Source organism: Wyeomyia smithii, chromosome 2 (assembly GCF_029784165.1).
Source record: "Wyeomyia smithii strain HCP4-BCI-WySm-NY-G18 chromosome 2, ASM2978416v1, whole genome shotgun sequence".
NCBI classification, from domain to species: Eukaryota; Metazoa; Arthropoda; class Insecta; order Diptera; family Culicidae; genus Wyeomyia; species Wyeomyia smithii.
This window is the reverse complement of record NC_073695.1, coordinates 66,561,678-66,582,256: the sequence shown is the minus strand read 5'-3', so window position 1 is coordinate 66,582,256 and position 20,579 is coordinate 66,561,678. Positions and strand designations below refer to the sequence as shown.

General features: G+C 39.3%; 1 protein-coding gene across 2 annotated transcripts in view; it reads right to left on the bottom strand.

Moving 5' to 3' along the window:
* Positions 1–6: 6 nt before the first annotated feature.
* The window catches only part of LOC129723422 (protein SCAI), a 39,367-nt gene continuing 18,794 nt past the window's right edge, over positions 7–20,579 (bottom strand). For both annotated transcript variants that reach the window (XM_055677629.1, XM_055677630.1), the window contains exons 2-4: positions 2,568–2,875; positions 2,266–2,496; positions 7–2,202 (exon numbers count right to left, since the gene is read on the bottom strand). In XM_055677629.1, coding sequence (XP_055533604.1) covers positions 2,049–2,202; positions 2,266–2,496; positions 2,568–2,848 — 666 coding nt within the window. In that variant the 5' untranslated portion in view covers positions 2,849–2,875 and the 3' untranslated portion in view covers positions 7–2,048. The remainder of the gene's footprint in view (positions 2,203–2,265; positions 2,497–2,567; positions 2,876–20,579) is intronic.

Below are 20,579 nucleotides of genomic sequence, written 5' to 3'. Positions count from 1 at the left end.
TGGTGTTGACCACGTCACAAGATTTGATGATCGATGATGAGGCTAATGAGCAAATGAATGAACGGGCCAATTTTCCACGTCTTAATCTTAAACTAAAATTACTTAAGCATCTAGAAGCGTACGAGCAAGCATCTTTCGCTGATGGACCAATCCACACAAAAACAGCAAACTTTTGCTCGTACGGACTTAAAACTAAAATCCTTAAAACTAATTTGCTCTCGGGTACATTCTTCTTGGTTGAGAAAAAAAATAGAACAAAGCAACTACAATAATCAAAAGCTAAAACGACGAATTAGAAAAATTCGAAAGCAAAAAGAAACACACTCTGACAGGGTATATATTTAGACTAACTTATTAGAAAGTAAACTAGAGAAATGCAACAGAGGCTATGCAAACGTACATAGTCGTTCAATTTACTTTTAAGTGAAGTGTTCTGTAGTATAGATTGGAAGACATGTGAGTATAGAGATACAGCGATAGCAAAACATAAAGAAATACAAAACAATTAAACCGTTCCAAAAAATTAGGAAGGTTTCACGATAAACTTAATGATGACAAAACTAAACATTTGTAACCACTATGTAAACTAAAGTACTAATAACGGAAAGAAAAAAAAAACAACATTCGCGAAGTATGTACAACACAACCAATGATGCTACCGATAAGCTGACACTAATATTCTTATAAATTACGCTTCGCTTAAATTTTATTCCGTAAGCCAATCAATGTCGCCAGTTCACAATACCTTCAAAGCCGAATTGCATCTACACAGTTTCCGAAAGCAAAATTTTGACCAACTTCTATCGTGATGTTGTGAAATAACGAACCGTTTGTTACCGTTTTGAGCCAAAACAAATTGCGTTCTGTAATTCCAGTAACAAACAAAAGTGGATGATCGAGGGTTGGGTAATCTAGCAAAACTGGCTAATGCTTTGATAATTTGTATTGCAATTAGCTAAGTTGAACATTATTGCCGTTTTGATTCGACATTTATTTACGAACAAAATTGTAAAATGAACGGCAAAATGGACTTGACCGAAGAGCTTTCGTAGATTACCCAGCCTTTGCGAAAATATCTTTCAATAAATACAAATAAAAGGAGCAAGTATTTCAAAGTGTACGAAGCTACAGCTTTTCTAGCTTTTTTACGAGTCTCAAATAGAAAAGATTTTTAGTGTTGGTGTGATGGTAGATTGTATCTAAAACAAAGGATAAAGCATTACTTTTCATTCTTAGTAGGGATTATGTGGCTTGAAAATTAAGTAACTAAGTTTTAGTATTAATAAATACACAGTCGTGCACAGCACGCCCGCTTCAAGAATCGAATTTGCCGTTTGGTTTTGCTGATGCAAATCAAATATAAAGTTGTTCCAAAAAATGAACCCTCACTGAAGACGCCTATTTCACCAATTTTTTATTAGTTACACACTGTCCCATAATTTTGAGACCGACAATCGTTGCAATGAAATCTCTCTGTTTTCTTACTTACTTTTGAAAGCACCTCAATATTCTAAACTTCTCTGTGCAGACTCCAATTTTTATAGTATATTACTAATGGTGATGATTTTTACTCTCTCTGGAAGTGTTTTTTTTTTGTTCATGGCATCCTGCCAAATTTCGTATATATTTCATAATGTTGTTCTACGCCATATTCAATAATTTATTCATTAATTTTAAACCATTTTTTACTAATTGCGCTTAAGCACTCTGATAAATATCGAATTTCCGACTGTGGCAACTAATGTCTGTCTTTTAATCCTTGAGTTGAAACATTCCATGTTTAGTCTAAATTTAGCGTATTCTTTCCAGGAGGGGCTCAAGCCCCCCGAAACTTTTCTCGTGCAAACGGCTTCGTAAGAAATGCAAAGTTTCTTGCTGTATAGCAAATTTCATACAGTAAAATACTTGCTCCGGTGTCTTTTCGAATCCATAAAATATATGTATAATATAATATAATCCACCAACCAAATTACAACCGAACAGAAATTACAGAAACGGAAGAAGGAAATTGAGAACAATAATAATCGGAAGCACGGGCCTAATCTATACTACATACTGCTACACTGGTGAACAACTAACCTGTGCGACAGAACGATCGGATTCGAGTCCGCGTGGAGCACTGCCACGGCCGCTTCCGCCTTGATAAATCCCTTGATTTCATCCAGCACCAGCGACCATTCGAGTTGGTCCTCCGGTTCGTACCTACAAGGAAAACATCGAGATGTTAGGCGTTTTCGTTGAACCCTCCTCGCCCTCTCTACTTACGTCGTCGTGTACTCTTGTATTTGACGCTCTAATTCCATGACTAATTCTCTCACTAACTTCATCTTTTTCAACAGTAAACAAACAACAATAAATCTAGCATAGTAACGTAATTTCTTAACCATCAGATCCGGTCGGTCTTCCTTGATTGCTCGGGAGTAGTACGCACGTCCCCTGATCGCGGCATAAAACGAATATGCCTCATTAAGATAATTTGTTTCACTCGTCCTAAGACTGCAATGGAGAACGAAAAATGATTAGTAAAAACAGGTCGACCATGTTTCCCACTTCTAACGCGAACGCACTAGTAATGATAGTAGAGTTGTCCGATTTTACTAGCTATTTCACCGATTTGCCATCGCTTTAATCCGTACTTAGAATCTAGAACTAATCTATGTTGCTGCTGGAACTTCCACAGCTTCGTGTACACGTCGAAGGTACGCCCAAAGTATGCCTGCCACTGTCGGTGTCCGTACTGAGGGAGATCGCGCAGACCGTTGAACAGTTGCTTCGACTTCTCCAACAGGTGGCAGAACTCCAGTACTATTTTCCTATCTTGCTCCTCGGTTGCGGCCATTTTAACCATGCCGTCAGATGTTCATTTGTAAGCTATCTGCAATGAAAAAACGGAAAAAGATTATTTTTCCAAACACGAATATATACCAAAAATTCCGAAAGAAATTCACAGCTGTATATCTTAATTTCAACATTTCTCATCTACATCCCCGGACGGATTTCGGCAATTGAATGCTTGCTGTATTTACTGAACTAGATAAAGGCTACAATTTCATTCCATAAATGCACCATGACGCTTCGTTCTATCTTCAAGACAAAACTCAAGTTGTACTTTGCTAATAATCTCTACTTTTCTTTACTCATTTCTCGTTTTATTGTACAAGAGCAATGTCAAATGACGGGACACTGGCCGCCGTCAAGTCTGTCTCACCTGCGTGTTTGATGACATTGATTTTGTTTACTAGATTTCAACCTTATTTTTGTATAAAATTGAAAAAAAAAAAAACACTAGAACAAATTATTTTATCAAACAAAAACAAATAACTTCACAATAGAACTATGTTTGGCGGGTGTATGTCTTAGAATCTCGAATTTATAGAGTCTAAAAAATATCGATATCGATATTATTGAAAAGAAGAAACTCTCGACTCATCTTCTATATTTCAAGGGAAATTAGTCTGTTCAAACTTAGTATTCTAATTTCTGTACCAACATAAATGGATCATGTTTGACAAGGTTTTTAAAAAAGCGATTCTCATCAGATTGTTCCTGTTTGAAGTATAGAATGAATACAATTAATTAGTTAAAAGGAGTAATATATCCCTTTTTACAGGGTGGCAACGTAAAAGTGATACACTTTATTGATGTCAGAAAACTCAAACCAAACTTATTCCTCTTCGGAATAGATTTCAATAGCATCCATAAGTAGTAAAATTACAATGTGCTTAGTTGAGTTCAAATCTTTCACCTTTGTGTTTGATAACGCCTCTTAGACGTTTTTCGAAGTCAATGCAAGCCGCACGCACATCTTCGTTCGGCATTTCATCCCAAAGCTTCACCAAACGTTTTTAAATGTGTCGAAACTCAAATGTCGAACATCGTCCCACTTTCCTAACATATATTCCCAGATACTGGAGTCTAACGGGTTCAAATCTGTTGACGATGCAGGCCATTCAGATGATTACACCATTTCTGAATTTATGCGCTGGTGCTGAATCCTGTTGAAAGCAAAAACTGTCTTTCCCAAAAAGTATTTTAGCGTAAGGATGCAAATGGCCTTTGATAACGTGTATCAAGTAGTACTCCTTGTTTATTTTCACGCCCCTGTCAATGAATTGCAATGGTAATTTTCCTTTGGTCGATATACCTTCCCAAACCACATAACAGCTGACGCATTTTAATATCACTCGACTGCTCTTTTATCGGTTGGTATATCACGTGGTCCCCGTGGTTCTGTGGTTAGCGATATCGGTACGGTTGGGATGTCCGGTTCGATTCCCGATCAGGTCTAAAATCTTCTCGAGCTGGAGATGGTGTATCGTTGTACTTATCCTACAACATGGAAAATGTGTCAAAAACATATCGATAACGAATTTCTCTCAACTAATCTAGTAGATCGAGACCACTATTAGCTCTCCAGGTTAGCGTGCGATATATTTATCACGAAGGCACGCTCCATAAACACGGTCATTTTGCTTGTTCAAAATTACCTCCCTCTTTTTTCGTTCGAAAAAAAATGTTGTGATCTGCGTGCGTCTTCAGCAGCAACCGAGATTAAGCAATCCTGCCGGCAATATATTTACGAGTTAATCCGTGAATTTTCTGCTTCTTAAAAACTGAATATCCGAGGTCCTTTTTGATAACATTTTGCAAGGAAGTGTGGTTCATATTCATTTCACACGCCATTTTACTTCCCGAACAGGCTGGATTTCGCCGGAAACGTTCCTTCACTGCTTTGATGACCGCTAGAGTCCGAACACTCCATTTTTTACCAGGTTTGTTCTTGAGAAACAAACGTGCCAGATGTGACAGCTTCCTCCTGATCTCGATCAATCCTTGCAGGTGCAAGATCCTTATTTGTTCTTTATTTGAATCCATTGCAAGTTTCTCGAGAGCGGAGCTGAAAACTGACTGTATTTATTCCGAATAAACAGTAAACACATAACTCTTTCAAAACATACTCAGATGTTTGTGACAGAGAATACAACGAGGGACACTCGAATACGGGTATCACTTCTATGCTGCCCATAATCGCATATTTGTAACATTTGCAAAATTGGTTGTTCGAGCAAATCGCACTTTTATATTTTGACCTTGAATGCTTTGTTCCCTATATATTCTTGCAAATAAACACTTTAACTGAACTTTGTATCATGAAGAAAGCACTACTTTACACTCTGTATGCATTAAACATTACTTTTGAAGTCAAATTGGTTGAAATTTTTGCAATGATACATTTATGCCGTCACTTTCAAGCTACTTTTGGAATATATTACAGGGAAAATGAAGTTTTTCATATATTCAACAAGCCTGAGCTGAACATTAGAAACGGATCACCAGTGGTTGGCTACCGGACCAGAATAACCTCCGAGTTTCAAGAAATCCAGATGTGGATTTGGATGGAAGCTTTTTTAACAAAAAAGTTGGAAAAGTTTAAGTAGTGTGACAATTATGCGGTTATTTACGCTATGTGACAAAACAACTTGGTATTCAGTGTCAAATGGAAGGTCTAGTTGCCCCATAAAACCCTATTGATTTGTTTTGCAATCGGACTATTACTTTGCCTGTTATGTTTAAAAATGTGAAATCCAGCTTTGAAAAGGAATAAATTCCGGAGACTACTTGGACTCACTCACTTTTCTCAGAGATGGCTGACCCGATTTCCACAAAATTAGTGTCAAATAAGCTGCCTCATAACACCCTATTGAATTTTACTGTAATCGAACTGTAACTTCGTCTGTAATGTACTGGAATGTGAAAATCACGAAACTTCAGTATCTCAGAAACTACACAACCGATTTGATCAATATTATTATAAGATGAGCGGGCTAGTTAAGGGTTTACTGATGAATTATGATTGAACACGCGGTTTCAAATTTTGGCTGCCCTATACTTTCCCGATCGGAAAGAAAAAACAAAAATGTAACAGAAGTTGTTAGTTCATTACGGGAAAAACCTTACTGGCTGTGTTATTAATTTGGTCCCGTTAGGTGTTAAAATAACAGAAATTATAACAGAAATGATTCTACTATTATCAAACACAGATCAAAATTTGTTACTAATATATCAGCTTTGGAACAAAATAAGATAGTTAATAGAACAATATAATAACAAACATTGTTAGAAACAACAGGTTTTGATAAAAACGAAAAAGTATTTAAACTTGGTCCAGAACTACTCCATTTCACGTTTTGTTGTTATAACTCATTCAGATTCAATTTTGTTATCAAAATTATATGGAAAAATACAAAATTGTATCAAAATATGTTATTTGTATCTCACGTTGATAGAATTTTGTAATTTTTTAGTTATGCTCTTCTGATCGGGTTCCCATTTCATTTGATTATAATCGAACTTAAGCAACCGTTATGTATAAAATTTTTAAAACAATGAAAGTCTATTATCTCAAAGATTACACGACTTATTTGAACATAACTAGTGTCATACGAACGAGTCATCTCACAAACCCACAAAAAACAAACTTCAAAACAATTTGATAAGTGGCTCAAAAGTTTTGGAAAGAAAAGAAATTCAAAGACTATTGAAAACTATACCTGTTTTGATCGATATATGTGGCCTCAACATAATTTAAATGTGGTGTCGTACTACGTTCGGAATTCATTGATTCTTTGCGATGTGTTTAAAGTCTGCAAATGCACGACGAATCGGCCATAGGATATGATCAAAGTCAAATAACAAATCGTTTGAAATGATTGATTTTATCGAAATGACAACATCCTCGACTTTTTGCTTCTGTACATCGCCTTAATTCTGAATATATTCATATTGGATGGGCTCGGTCATTTTCAGCAGATTTTCTGGCATCAATTTGACACTGGAAATACCCATATTGGTAGGTATTTAGTTATTTTGGTTGTTTTCCAGAAACTAAAAGTGGTCGTCTTTAAATTCAAAATGATGTTCAGGGTTAATTTTTGGTTTCTATGCATCATCTCGATAACGGAAATATCCATATTGAGTATTATTCGGTCATTTTCGACTGTTTCCTAGAAGTTGCCATTTAGCAATTCAAAATGGTGCCTGAGGTCAATTGTTAGCTCATTAAATCATTCTGGTTCCAGAGATACTTATACTGGATGGTATTTGGTTTCTTTATGCTGTTTTTCACAAACCGGAAGTCGCCATCTTGGATTTCAAAATGGTATTTAAGATAATTTCTGGCCTATGAGCGTCATTCTGGTTGAAGAAACACCCATATTGGGTGTAATTCGATCATTTTCGGCTGTTTCCCAGGAACCAGAAGTCGCCAACCTAGAATCCAAAATGAGGCCTGTGGTCTATTCCAGCTGCTGTGTACCATTCTAGATCCGGAGATACTCATGTTAGATGGAAATCGGCCATTTTTGGCTGTTTTCCAGAAACCAGAAGTTGCCATCCTACAATTCATTATGGTGTCTGAGGTCAATCTATAGCTTCTTGCAACATTCTGGCTCCGGAGATACTCATATTGGGTGATATTTGGTCACTTTGAGCTGTTTTTCAGAAACCGAAAGTCGTCATTTTGGACTTTAAAATTGCCTGTGAAATCAATTTCTGTCATCTGGGCGTAATTCTGGTTCTGAAAATATACATATTGAATGGTATTTGGTCGTTGCCGGCTGTTTGCCAGACACCGGAAGTCACCATCTTAAAATTCAAGATTGTGTCTGTGATCAATTTTTAGCTTCTGTGCATTTTTCTGGTTCCTGAGATACTCATATTTAATGGGAATCGTCCATTTCAGGCCGTTTTCCAGAAACCGGAAATTGCCATCTTACAATTCAAAATGTTTTCTGAAGTCGATTTGTGGCTCCAGTGCATCATTACGGTTCCGGAAATACCTATATTGGTCGTTTGCCGCTGTTTTTCCGAAATCGCAGGTCGCCATTTTGGATTTCATGATGGCATTTGAAGACAATTTCGATCGATTTTAGCTCCTGTGTGTCATTCTAGATCCGGATATTATTATATTGGGTGGAAATCGGCCATTTTTGGCTGTTTTCCAGAAACCGGAAGTTGCCATTTTACATTCCAAAATGTTGCCTGAGGTCGATTATGGGACAAATTTGTTACCACTAAAAACATGCACCTGTCAAATATGGTTCCATTTAGTTGGTTAGCTCTCGAGATGTGCAGAAATTCGTGTTTCATTTGTATGGCACCCCTCTCTTCCAAAAAATGGAGGGGTATCAAAACATTTTGGACATATTTTCTACCACTAAAACATTTACCTGCCAGATTTGGTTACATTTAGTTGATTAGTTCTCGAGATGTGCAGAAATTTGTGTTTCATTTGCATGGAACTCCTCCCTTCCTGAAAAGGGAGGGGCGTCCAACTGTTATGAACATATTTGTTACCCCTTAAAACATTCACATGCCAAATTCGGTTTCATTTGCATGGTTTGTTTGTGAGTTGTGCAGAAATTTATGTTTCATTTGTATGGGACCCCTCCCTTCCAGAGGAGAGAGGGGTCTCAAACTATCATAGGAACCTTCGGATCGGTTTGGTAGTTTTCGAGCCTACATGGATCAGACAGACAGACAGGCAGTCAGACCGGACTGCATTTTTATATGTATAGATTACAACATCAATATTTTAGAACCTAAAGATTGAATATACATTTATTGGATTGAAGCGTTCATGTAAATCTATATCAACAAATAGAAGTTTGAATGAGAAAGGCTGGGTCTGACCGCTAGGTGGATTAATTTAGGTTTTTTTTATAAAAATTTAACGAATAAGTTGAAATTGTGTTTTACAAAAATGACGATCATGATTACCAAGAAAACAACTGATTTTCTGTATTTTGCATTGGACCAACGTCTATCTGGAAGTTAGGTGCCTGAAATTGAAAATCTAGTAATTCAACCATCAAAAAGTGGTCAGGGGTTTTATCAGGGATTATCAAGGTTTTGGCATCAACCGATCAGAAATTCGTTTACGGTGGAGTTTTTGTAACAGAACCAACCAATTAATAGAACTACAGTATTGAAGAATTGGTAAATAACACGGATTGCACAGCCAACACTAAAATATGCAACCGATCTGACTTTGGGGAAGATTTTGTTATTTTTTTTTTCTTCACATAACATTTATTTGACACGGCACAAATACAATTTAATGTTTAACGGCGCCAATTATATCTGATGACTTAAAAACTAAAGCAAATTTTTTATCCTCGCTGCCGACTACGAGCTGAAATTAAGTCTAACTTAAAACTAGCATGGGATTTCCAATCAGTGTTTTGTTGTTCAATGGTCGTCTGATAATCGTCGAATGGCATGTATGGATTCGTTCTGCTGAGCCACGATGTCGTGAGTTGGGACAGAGGCTCGTAGTCCTTGGGTCCTGGTTCTGTTGTGCGGGGTCTGGTTGCTGGTTTTGTGCTTAAGGTTCAAACGTGTTCTTGTCGTTTTGTTGGGTGTAGACGGAGGGGAACGGGACTAGACTGGGGCGTGGATGGATTTCAGGAAAACGTATATAAGGGACATGTAGGATAGGTCACGGCTCGCCAAGACATCACGAACAGGAACAGCCGGCTGTCTACCCTCGGCCTGCAGGGAAGCTATTAATTTAGACCTGGCGTCACGGTGTACAGGGCATGACCAAACCACATGCTCTATGTCGTGATAACCTTCACCACAGGCACAGATACCACTTTCCCCGAGCCCAACACGACGGAGGAGCGCGTCAAATCTATAGTGATTGGACATAAGCCGGGACATCACGCAAATGAAATCCCGACCTACATCCAACCCCTTGAACCACGGGTTCGTCGATACTTTGGGGATTATGGAATGTAACCACCTTCCCAATTCCCCTCTGGTCCAAGCATTTTGCCAACTGATGATCGTATTCTGACGTACAAGTGCGAAAAATTCATTAAAGGCAATTGGTCTTTCATAAATATCACCGTTTGTTGCGCCCACCTTAGCCAAAGAGTCCGCTTTCTCATTACCCGGTATCGAGCAGTGAGAAGGGACCCACGCTAAGGTAATCTGAGTAGATTTTTCGGATAAAGCACTCAGATGTTCCCGTATTTTCCCCAGGAAATACGGAGAGTGCTTAACATCTTTCATCGATCGGAGAGCCTCAATGGAACTGAGACTGTCCGTAAAGATGAAATAATGGTCCGTGGGCATTTTTTCGATAATCCCTAGGGTGTACTGAATTGCAGCTAATTCTGCGACGTAAACAGAAGCAGGATTATCGAGCTTATGGGAGACGGTTAAATTGTTATTGAAGATACCGAAGCCAGTGGACCCATCAAGAAGTGATCCGTCAGTGTAGTACATATTGTCGCAGTTGATGTTTCGATATTTATTGGAAAAAATTTTAGGGATCTGCTGCACGCGTAAATGATCCGGGATTCCACGAGTTTCTTCAATCATGGATGTATCGAAAAACACAGTAGAATCAGAAGTATTTGATAAGTCGACACGATTTGGAATATTCGAAGAAGGGTTAATATTTTGGGACATGTGATTGAAATACAATGTCATAAAACGGGTTTGAGAATTAAGTTCGATTAACCTTTCAAAATTTTCAATCACGGGACGGTTCAAGACCTCACATTTGATTAGAATACGAGAAGACAGGCTCCAGAAGCGGTTTTTCAATGGTAGTACTCCAGCTAAAACCTCCAAACTCATCGTATGGGTCGACTGCATGCAACCTAAGGCGATACGCAAACAACGATATTGTATTCGCTCCAGTTTGATCAAATGTGTGTTTGCTGCGGAGCGGAAGCAGAAACACCCGTATTCAATAACAGACAATATCGTTGTTTGGTAAAGCCTTATAAGGTCTCCTGGATGGGCTCCCCACCATTGTCCGGTTATTGTACGAAGAAAATTCACTCTTTGTTGACATTTTTTCATCAGATACCTCACGTGACAACCCCAGGTGCCTTTAGAGTCGAACCAGACACCAAGATATTTGTGTACCAAAACCTGAGAAATCGTTTTACCCATTAATTGTGTTTGAAGCTGAGCAGGTTCATGCTTCCTAGAAAAAACTACTATCTCAGTCTTCTCCGGAGAGAATTCGATACCTAGCTGTAAAGCCCAAGCAGACAAATTGTCCAAGGTATCTTGCAATGGTCCTTGCAAATCGGCAGCTTTGGCTCCTGTAACAGAGATTACACTGTCGTCTGCAAGTTGTCTTATCGTGCATGAATTTGCCAGACATTCGTCGATGTCATTTACATAAAAGTTGTAAAGAAGGGGGCTTAAACATGAGCCCTGGGGAAGACCCATGTAGCTAATGCGAAAAGTTGCCAAATCGCCATGCGTAAAATGCATGTGCTTTTCGGACAACAAGTTGTGCAAAAAATTGTTCAAAATTGGAGAAAATCCTTGTCGGTGAAGTTTACCCGAAAGAATGTCAATAGAAACGGAATCAAAAGCCCCCTTAATGTCCAAGAACGCAGACGCCATTTGTTCTTTACGAGCATACGCCAGCTGAATATCTGTTGAAAGCAACGCAAGACAATCATTCGTCCCTTTGGCACGGCGGAAGCCAAATTGAGTTTCTGATAGTAGACCATTTGATTCGACCCAGTGGTCTAAACGACGGAGTATCATTTTTTCCATCAATTTCCGGATACAGGATAGCATTGCAATCGGCCTATAAGAGTTGTGATTAGAAGCTGGTTTCCCTGGTTTTTGGATGGCGATCACCTTCACTTGCCTCCAATCCTGCGGTACAATGTTTTGCTCCAGGAACTTATTGAACAAGTTCAACAAGCGCCTCTTGGCATTGCCGGGTAGATTCTTCAACAAGTTGAATTTGATTCTATCTAATCCAGGCGCGTTATTGTTACAGGACAGGAGGGCAACTGAAAGTTCTGCCATCGTAAAAGGTGATTCTATCGCGTCGTGGCCCGGAGACGCATCGCGAACAATATTTTGCTCAGGAACAGAGTCCGGACATACTTTCCTGGCAAAATCAAATATCCACCTACTTGAAGACTCCTCGCTTTCGTTGACCGTTACGCGATTCCGCATTCTTCGGGCTGTGTTCCAAAGAGTGCTCATCGATGTCTCCCTCGACGTCTCGTTCACGAACCGACGCCAATATCCACGTTTCTTTGCTTTAGCCAAGCTTTTAAGCTTGGTATCAAGCTCCGAATACCGTAAATAGTCGCCAGGTATACCTCCCGTCTGGTAGGCCTTAAACGCGTCGGATCTTTGCGTGTAGACATCGGAGCACTCTTGGTCCCACCACGGAGTGGGAGGCCGTTCTTTGATCGTTACGCCGGGATATTTCTTCGTTTGGGCTTGCAACGCGGCGTCGAGAATCAAGCCCGCGAGGAGGTTGTATTCTTCAAGTGGTGAATGATGTTGAATCGACTCGACCGCTTTTGAAATCATTTCCTCGTATAACTTCCAATCGACATTTCGTGTGAGGTCATACGGAATGTCAATTGGTCGCATGCGAGTTGACCCGTTAGTAAATGAAATAAGAATAGGCAGATGGTCGCTACCGTGAGGATCGAGGATTACCTTCCATGTGCAATCCAACCGTAGCGACGTCGAACATAAGGATAGATCCAAAGCGCTTGGGCGCGCTGGAGGTTTCGGGATACGTGTCATTTCACCGTTGTTTAAAATAGTCATGTCGAAGTCATCGCAAAGGTTATAGATTAAAGAGGAGCGGTTATCATTGTATGGGGAACCCCAAGCCACGCCATGAGAGTTGAAGTCTCCCAAAATCAAACGTGGCGAGGGAAGAAGTTCTATTAAATCAAAGAGCAGCCGTTGCCCAACCTGTGCTCTGGGGGGAATATATATTGAGGCAATACAAAGCTCTTTACCTTGTATTGTCATTTGACATGCGACAACTTCGATGCCTGGAATCGAGGGGAGGTTAATACGATAGAAAGAATAGCACTTTTTAATCCCTAAAAGTACTCCTCCATATGGGGTGTCTCGATCAAGGCGAATAATATTAAAATCATGGAAGTTGAGATCAATATTTGAAGTAAGCCAAGTTTCACAAAGGGAAAATGCATCGCATTTGTTTTTATTTATCAAAACTTTAAACGAATCAATTTTTGGTAAAATACTTCTACAATTCCACTGTAAGACAGAGATAGAATCCTTCATATACGCAGTTGAATTAGGCATCGAAGGATACAATCGCTGCAAGGAGAGGCCATTGGGCAGTCAACTGCTTCAAAAATGATCTAACTGTTGGGAGGAATGCTGTAAGAAAAATTTTAATTGGATCGGGTACATTGAAAGTTTCAAAAATCCAGTCCACAATGTCAGAAAATTTCACTAATCCAGAGTTTGTTTCATCAACTGGGAGTGTAAAAGGAGCAACTGGGGTTTTAGATGTTCCTGGCAGTGCTGGGAACTCCTTCTGGGACTTTAAATTTGCCAGCCCAGGAGGAGTTTGCTTCGGTTTTTCCGCAGCACTGTTTGGTTTGTTTGTAACCTTCATTTCACTTTGAGAAATCTTAGGTCCTTTTCTGGGAAGTTTAGGAGAGGAAACACTTTTCCTCTTTCTAGACTCCCCAGGATTGGCGTAAGATGCTCCCGCTGGTGAATCGTCAGAATCGGTTTCCTCAGAGGGCAACAGATCGAAGGGGTTCGAAGTAACGGGAGAAGTGGTAACGGTCTTCTTCAGCATGTCAGCGTAGGAACGCTTTGAACGCTCTTTGAGAGACCGTTTTATTTTATCCCTGCGCTGCATGTACACCGCACATGTCGAGAGCTCATGCAGATTTTCTCCGCAGTGAATACACTTTTCAGCGTTAACACTGCAAGAATCTTCCGCATGAGACTCCCCACACTTGCCACAACGTGCCTTATTGCAGCAGTAGGCGGCTGTATGGCCTAACTGCTTGCAATTCAGGCAGTTCATGACGCGGGGCACGTAGAGCCTCACAGGGAGACGAACCCGGTGGATCGAGACGTGGCTTGGTAGTGCAGACCCGGCGAACGTAACTCGAAACGAGTCTGACGGAGTGTATACTGTTTTGCCACCGATGATCGATGCTGACCGCAATTGCTTGCAGTCGAGCACCTTTACTTCGGGACACGTTTTGTTCTTAAAGCACCCTTTGGCACTTTGCAGTATACACTCGACGGACAGACTCGAATCGGTTATGACACCGTCGATCTCCACGTCTCGTGCGGGTATGTAAACGCGATACTCGCGTGTGAAGAGCTCAGAGCAAGCTATATCGTTGGCCTCTTTCAGGTTACCGACCACGACACGGAGCTTGTTAGGCCGGACCTTGGAAATTTCGGTCACGCCCTTGTACTCCTTCGTCAGGTCTTTAGAAATCTGCAAGAGGTTCAACTTTTTCGATTTCGGTCCTGCCTTTGGCCGAAAATAAACAGTATAGCTGCCCTGGGCTCCGTCTGGGTAAAGCCTGGGGCGAGGGGGGACTGAAGAATGAACAGGGGAGGGGGTAACAGAAGGGTCAGGGTCAGAGGGGTTCGGGGATGGTGGCGCGGGAGGCGAGGGATCTACATCCATCGCGCTATGTTTAGCGCACTAGCGCTGACAAGAACACGTACCTTTTTATTTCTCCCTTCCAGTAAGGTTGGTTGTCCGATCGTTCGAAGTAGCAGCCGTTACAGCCAGCAGCACCAATACAGCAGCACCAAACAGCCACCAGCAGCGAGCCAGGTGTGAGATCACTCCGCACAGCGATACGACTCGCTGACACTGATGGCTTCTTCTTTTTCCTCGTTTGTGTCTCGTCCACTGCTGTAGCACAATCCAGCCAGCAGCCAAATCGGCTTACGCACCAGCTGGCAGTCACGATGCGAAACAGTTGCACAAAGGAACGACCTTGAACCCGGATTTATTTCACTCGACCAGGCAAACAATGCCAACACTTGTTCACACGTCTTTTGTTTTATACTCTATCGGACCGATCACCAAACACGTCCAGTACTGATGCGTGTTCGGCACAGAATGAGATTTTGTTATTATTGTTGTTGTTTTACTCGCTCTAATGCACATGCCATGCCTACCGGAAATTTATCTTAGAGTAGTCACACACAAAAGCTCCAGCTTGCAGAAATTTAGTCTTCTTTGTATAACTCTTACTGAAAACTGGAAACTGGCTCGACCCGCAGCCAGCAAAGCAGCAGCTGAGCAGGCGACTCATTCGATCGCTGCATTCCACAGCAGAACGACCAACTGGCACCGAAGCACTAAACTAATGATTTTTTTTGGGTTTTACGCCTCTCGTAACCCTCTCGTTTTTTGAAAGAAAGAAACTAGGCATTGTAAATATATTAGAGTAGATTAACTTTAAGCCATTTGTATGGTGTGCTAAGATCTTCAAAGATCCCAATGCTGGTTTTAAAAGACAAGATTCAAATCAGCAGTTACCTTTTACCTTTGAGCCACATGATGTTTTTGAAACCTTCGGTTTTCAAAGCACGACACTGTATTTCCTTCGTACCTACAATCACATGCATGTCTAGACTAACTAGCGCTAGCAATTGCAATAGAAATGTCAGCGAAATTATCTACAATAATTCAACTATTTGCGTTACTAGTTATGCCAGGCGTCGTTTTTTTTAAACACTGTTTTCCAGGGGAAAAAAACTCGACGTTAATGCCTGAAACCGCCTTTCGACGGGTTTTGTTATTCGGTAAACATTTATTAGTTGCTTTATCTTCTTCAATAAATTAACTTTTATACCAAAAACTACAATGTTCCACCTACCGACTAAAAATTTTTTTGTCTTCAGCAACCAAAAAGCTATAATCTTTCTTTCTTTTTCAGTTTGGCCTCTAGGGCAAAACTTGTGTTTACCAGTGTAATTCTTAACAGGATGATTACACAAATTAATCAAATTCAATTTATGCAAATGAATATATATTCCACTGGAGCTGCTCTTCTGGACTGACCGCACGTTTCAGGTTAAGCATTTGAATGGTAAGTTTGATAGATTCCCTGTTAGAGCTGGTGTACTACAAGCAAGTATATTGGACCCAATCTAGTACAATATTTGTACTTCTGATCTTTTTGATTTACCACCAGAATGTGAGAAATCTCTGTTTTGTGACGATACTAGCATTTTCGTAAAAGGAAAAAACCCTTGTGTCACACCCAGTCGGCTGCCTAAAAGTCTAGATATATTTCCTTAATACATTTCTTCTTATAAAACATTTCTTCTAATGCATCAAAGACATAATTAATTATTTTGCTTCATAAGCCAAGAGTATTATTACTTAAACCTACTAATAATCACGTTATTAGGATGAACCGTGCGATCTTAAATTGATCTTATAAAATTAAATACTCAGGTCAATTTACGATAAGAATCTTAATTTCAAGAAATAAATCAAACCAAATTATCAATAAATTCCGATGAAAAACGTCGCAGTCTTCAAAACGATTAGCTCGATTTATGGTCAGTAAGATAGGTGTAGGTTCAAGTTTAACTTTAAGTTTTATTATTACTCATTTTTTTGCTTGACAAGTAAATTTACGCCGCAAATCTGAAATGTATGTAGAAATACCTCGTAAAAAAATTTGCCTAAAAAAACTTGACTGTATTTTATTTATATTTTAAATCAATTATCCAAAGCCTTGGTGCTACATTCCGATTCGGAACTCGACCTTCTGTTTACTATACACAGACTTCGCAGCCAACCGTTAAGTGTACAGGACAATTGCGGGGCTAGCGCTACGATCCTACTGACACTAACAGTCTCCCCCGAGACAAGACTCGAACCTACGACGACTGGCTTGTTAGGCCAGCATCGTACCTCGAGACCAGGGGGAGGCAATTATCCACACCAACTTAAAAAACGGTGGTTGTAAAGTTCTTATAAAATAGCAATGTAACTTCTTTTTAACGACTCTAGTACCTGGAGTACTCACACGAGCAACCTGCCTGTTAATATTACAAAATATTTTTCGAAAATGGGTAGTTATGTCGGGAAAAATACGTGATTTTTTGCCCAAATTTTTAATGTTTTTGTTTTCATTCACACTTTTTCAAAACTTATCTGATGCCTACTGGTAGTAAAGAACAAACAGACAGTTAAACCCTGGTAAACAGTTAAAGCTCCCCTTTTTCACAACGATAATTGAGCCTGAACGATATTTGGTACCTTTTAGCTCTTCTGCAACGTTTTCAGTGGAATTGAACCGGTCAGCCTGATATAGCAAACCATAGAACAGAACGTCCGAACAACATAATACTCAATTGCGAATCGAAAGCAATATCACGCATTCAAGACCCGGGTCATTACAATCTGGGGCTCAGTCATCTTCTCGGGCGCACAGGGTAAGATTATGCTTCTGCAATACATCGATGATTTGAATGGTTGAGAGCACCATTTCAGTTTATTTCAACCTTCTACACCACATGATAAAAGTTTTGCATCGTTATACACGAGTATCGAACCGAAAATATTTTCTCGGTTATCAAGCTGACTGGACAGAGCACCAAAATTGAATACGGAAAATCATACACTTGCTAGCGACACTGTAAAGCATGTAGCAATTTGCGGATTACTCATCGATTGGTCAGGCATGAAATGAAAATGAATCTCGTCGAATTGCCTCACAGCAGTATGTTTTATGTTGAAGGCTTCATCGAAATTCCCACAACGAAGGGGCACAATTGGCTAAAATTATGACATCATTTGCCCTCTGCGGACTGTCACTCAGCATGTGATGGCAGCATATGAGTGCTTAAGTACATACCCATTGTAGCGTTCCAAATGTGACGATTTGTTGTACGGGATTTAACAGTAAAATAGAATATGCTTGATTTTCTGGTCTCATGTCCATTTTTTTGGCAAAATATACGTTCGCAACTAGGGTGGTCGGTATTACCGACTTTTCGAAAAACCGGTATTTCGGTATTCATAAAAATAAAAACCGGTAAAACCGGTAAAAAACCGGTATTTTTATTTCTTTCGGATTAATACAAACCAGGGGTGACTCGTGGTCTTTAAACCTGCTTTTTTAACTAAAAAGTTCTTAAAATCATAGTTCGGGGAAGTAATAATGATTGTCCGCGAAAAAAAACGCAAGTCATTTTCCCTGTGCTATTTAAAAATAAAACTGAAAAATAATTAAAGATATGGGGTGTCGAACGTCTCCGGTAGTGGTTTTCTGCCGCAGTCTTATGCAAAAACTTGCCGAAGTAAGCCACTGCCGAAAACGTTACCTACATAAATTTGGATTTGAAATTTATTTTTTGCTTAGCGTCTCAGGTTGCATCTATGTATGGACGTGTCGCTGCATGATTATGATTTTGCATTTATGAGTACCTCTGCTTCATTACGATCCAGATTTTTTTCTAAGATTAGGACCTCTGCGACCATTATTTTGATCTCTTGTGGTATACAATCCAGATACAACACTGGATAACAGTGTTTGAAAAACTCTAATGAATGAATCTAGTGATATAATTACGAAGAACATAATTTCGAAACTAATGTAATAACGAAAAAAAAACCTAAATTAATCCACCTAGCGGTCAGACCCAGCCTTTCTCATTTAAACTTATTATTTGTAAAAATAGATTTACAGGAACGCTTCAATTCAGTAAATGTATATTCACTCTTTAAGTTCTAAAAAATTGATGTTGTAATCTATACATATAAAAATACAGTCCGGTCTGTCTGTCTGTCTGATCCTTATTGGCTCAAAAACTACCGAACCGATCGACGTGAAAATTTGTATGTAGGGGTTTTTGGTGCCGATAAAGGTTCTTATGATAGTTTGAGACCCCTCCCTCTTCTGAAAGGGAGGAGTCCCATACAAATGAAACATAAATTTCTGCACATCTCGAGAACTAATCAATTAAATGGAACCAAATTTGGCAGGTAAATTTTTTAAGTGGTTAAAAATATGTCCATAATGTTTTGACACCTCTTCTTCTTTTTGAAGGGCGGGTGCCATACAAGTAAAACACAAATTTCTGCATATCTGGAAAACTAACCGAGAAAATGGAACCAAATTTTGCATGTGAATGTTTTTGGAGGTAACAAATATGTGCATAATGGTTTAATACCCCTCCATTTTCTGGAAGGGAGGGGTTGCATACAAATGCAACACAAATTGCTGCACATCTCGAGAGTTAACCAACTAAATGAAACCAAATTTGGCAGGTAAATGTTTTTAGAAACAACAAATATGTGCATAATGGTTTGACACCCCTCCCTCTTCTATAAGTGAGGGGTCCCATACAAATGAAACACAAATTTCGCACAGCTCAATAACCAATCAAGAAAATACAAATCTGTCCATAGTGGTGCACAAACTTCTGCACATCTCGCGAACTAATCAACTAAATGGAACCATAATTGGCAGGTGAATGTTTTAGTGGTAGCAAAAATGTTCCATAATCGACCTCAGGCAACATTTTTGCCTTTCTCCTAGAAAGGTATAGCAATCACTTGCAAAACCGAAAGTATAAAAGTGCTCCAAAGGGCCGAATGGCATATATCACTCGACGAGCTGAGCATTTTCTGTATGTGTGTGTGTATGTGTGTGTGTGTGTATGTGTGTGTGTATGTGCAGATTTTTATTCTCACTCACTTTTCTCAGAGATGGCTGGACCGATTTTCATGAAATTAATTGCAAATGAAAGGTCTTATTGCCCCATAAGACCCTATTGATTTTCATTGAAATCGGATTTTTAGTTTAGAGGTTATGTTTAAAAATGTGAAAATCATGAAACATCAATATCTCAGAAACTACACAACCGATTTGAACAAAATTTATCTCAAAAGAACGGGCTATCTGAAAAACCCTTAACTTTTGAATTTCATAAAGATTGAACTTGTGGTTTAAAAGTTATGAAAAGAAACGTGTTCTGAAGACTGTTTAATCTCACTCATGTTTCTCAGAGATGGCTGTACCGATTTTCATAAAATCAGTGTCAAATGGAAGGTCCGATTGCCCCATAAGACCCTATTGATTTGTTTTGAATCGGACTATTACTTTGCCTGTTATGATTAAAAATGTGAAATCCAGCTATGCAAAGGAACATATTCCGAAGACTACTTGGACTCACTCACTTTTCTCAGAGATAGCCGACCCGATTTCCACAAAATTAGTGTCAAATGAATGGTCTAGCTGCCTCAGAAGACCCTATTGAATTTTACTGTAATCGAACTGTAACTTCATTTGTAATGTGCCGACTTGTGAAAATCACGAAACTTCATTATCTCAGAAACTACACAACCAATTTGATTAATATTATTATCAGATGAGCGGGCTAGCTAAGGGTTAACTGATGAATTATGATTGAACACGTGGTTTCAAAGTTTGGCTGCCCTACACGTTCCCATTTCATTTGATTATAATCGAACTTAAGCAACCGTTATGTATTAAATTGTTAATAAAACAACGAAAGTCTATTATCTCAAAGATTACATGACTTATTTGAACATAACTAGTGTCATACGAACGAGTCATCTCTCAAACTTACAAATAACTAACTTCATAACAATTTGATATGTGGCTCAAAAGTTATGGAAAGAAGAGAAATTCAAAGACTATTTAAAACTATACCTGCTTTGATCGATATATGTGGCCTCAACATAATTTAAATGTGGTGTCGTACTATTTGAACGT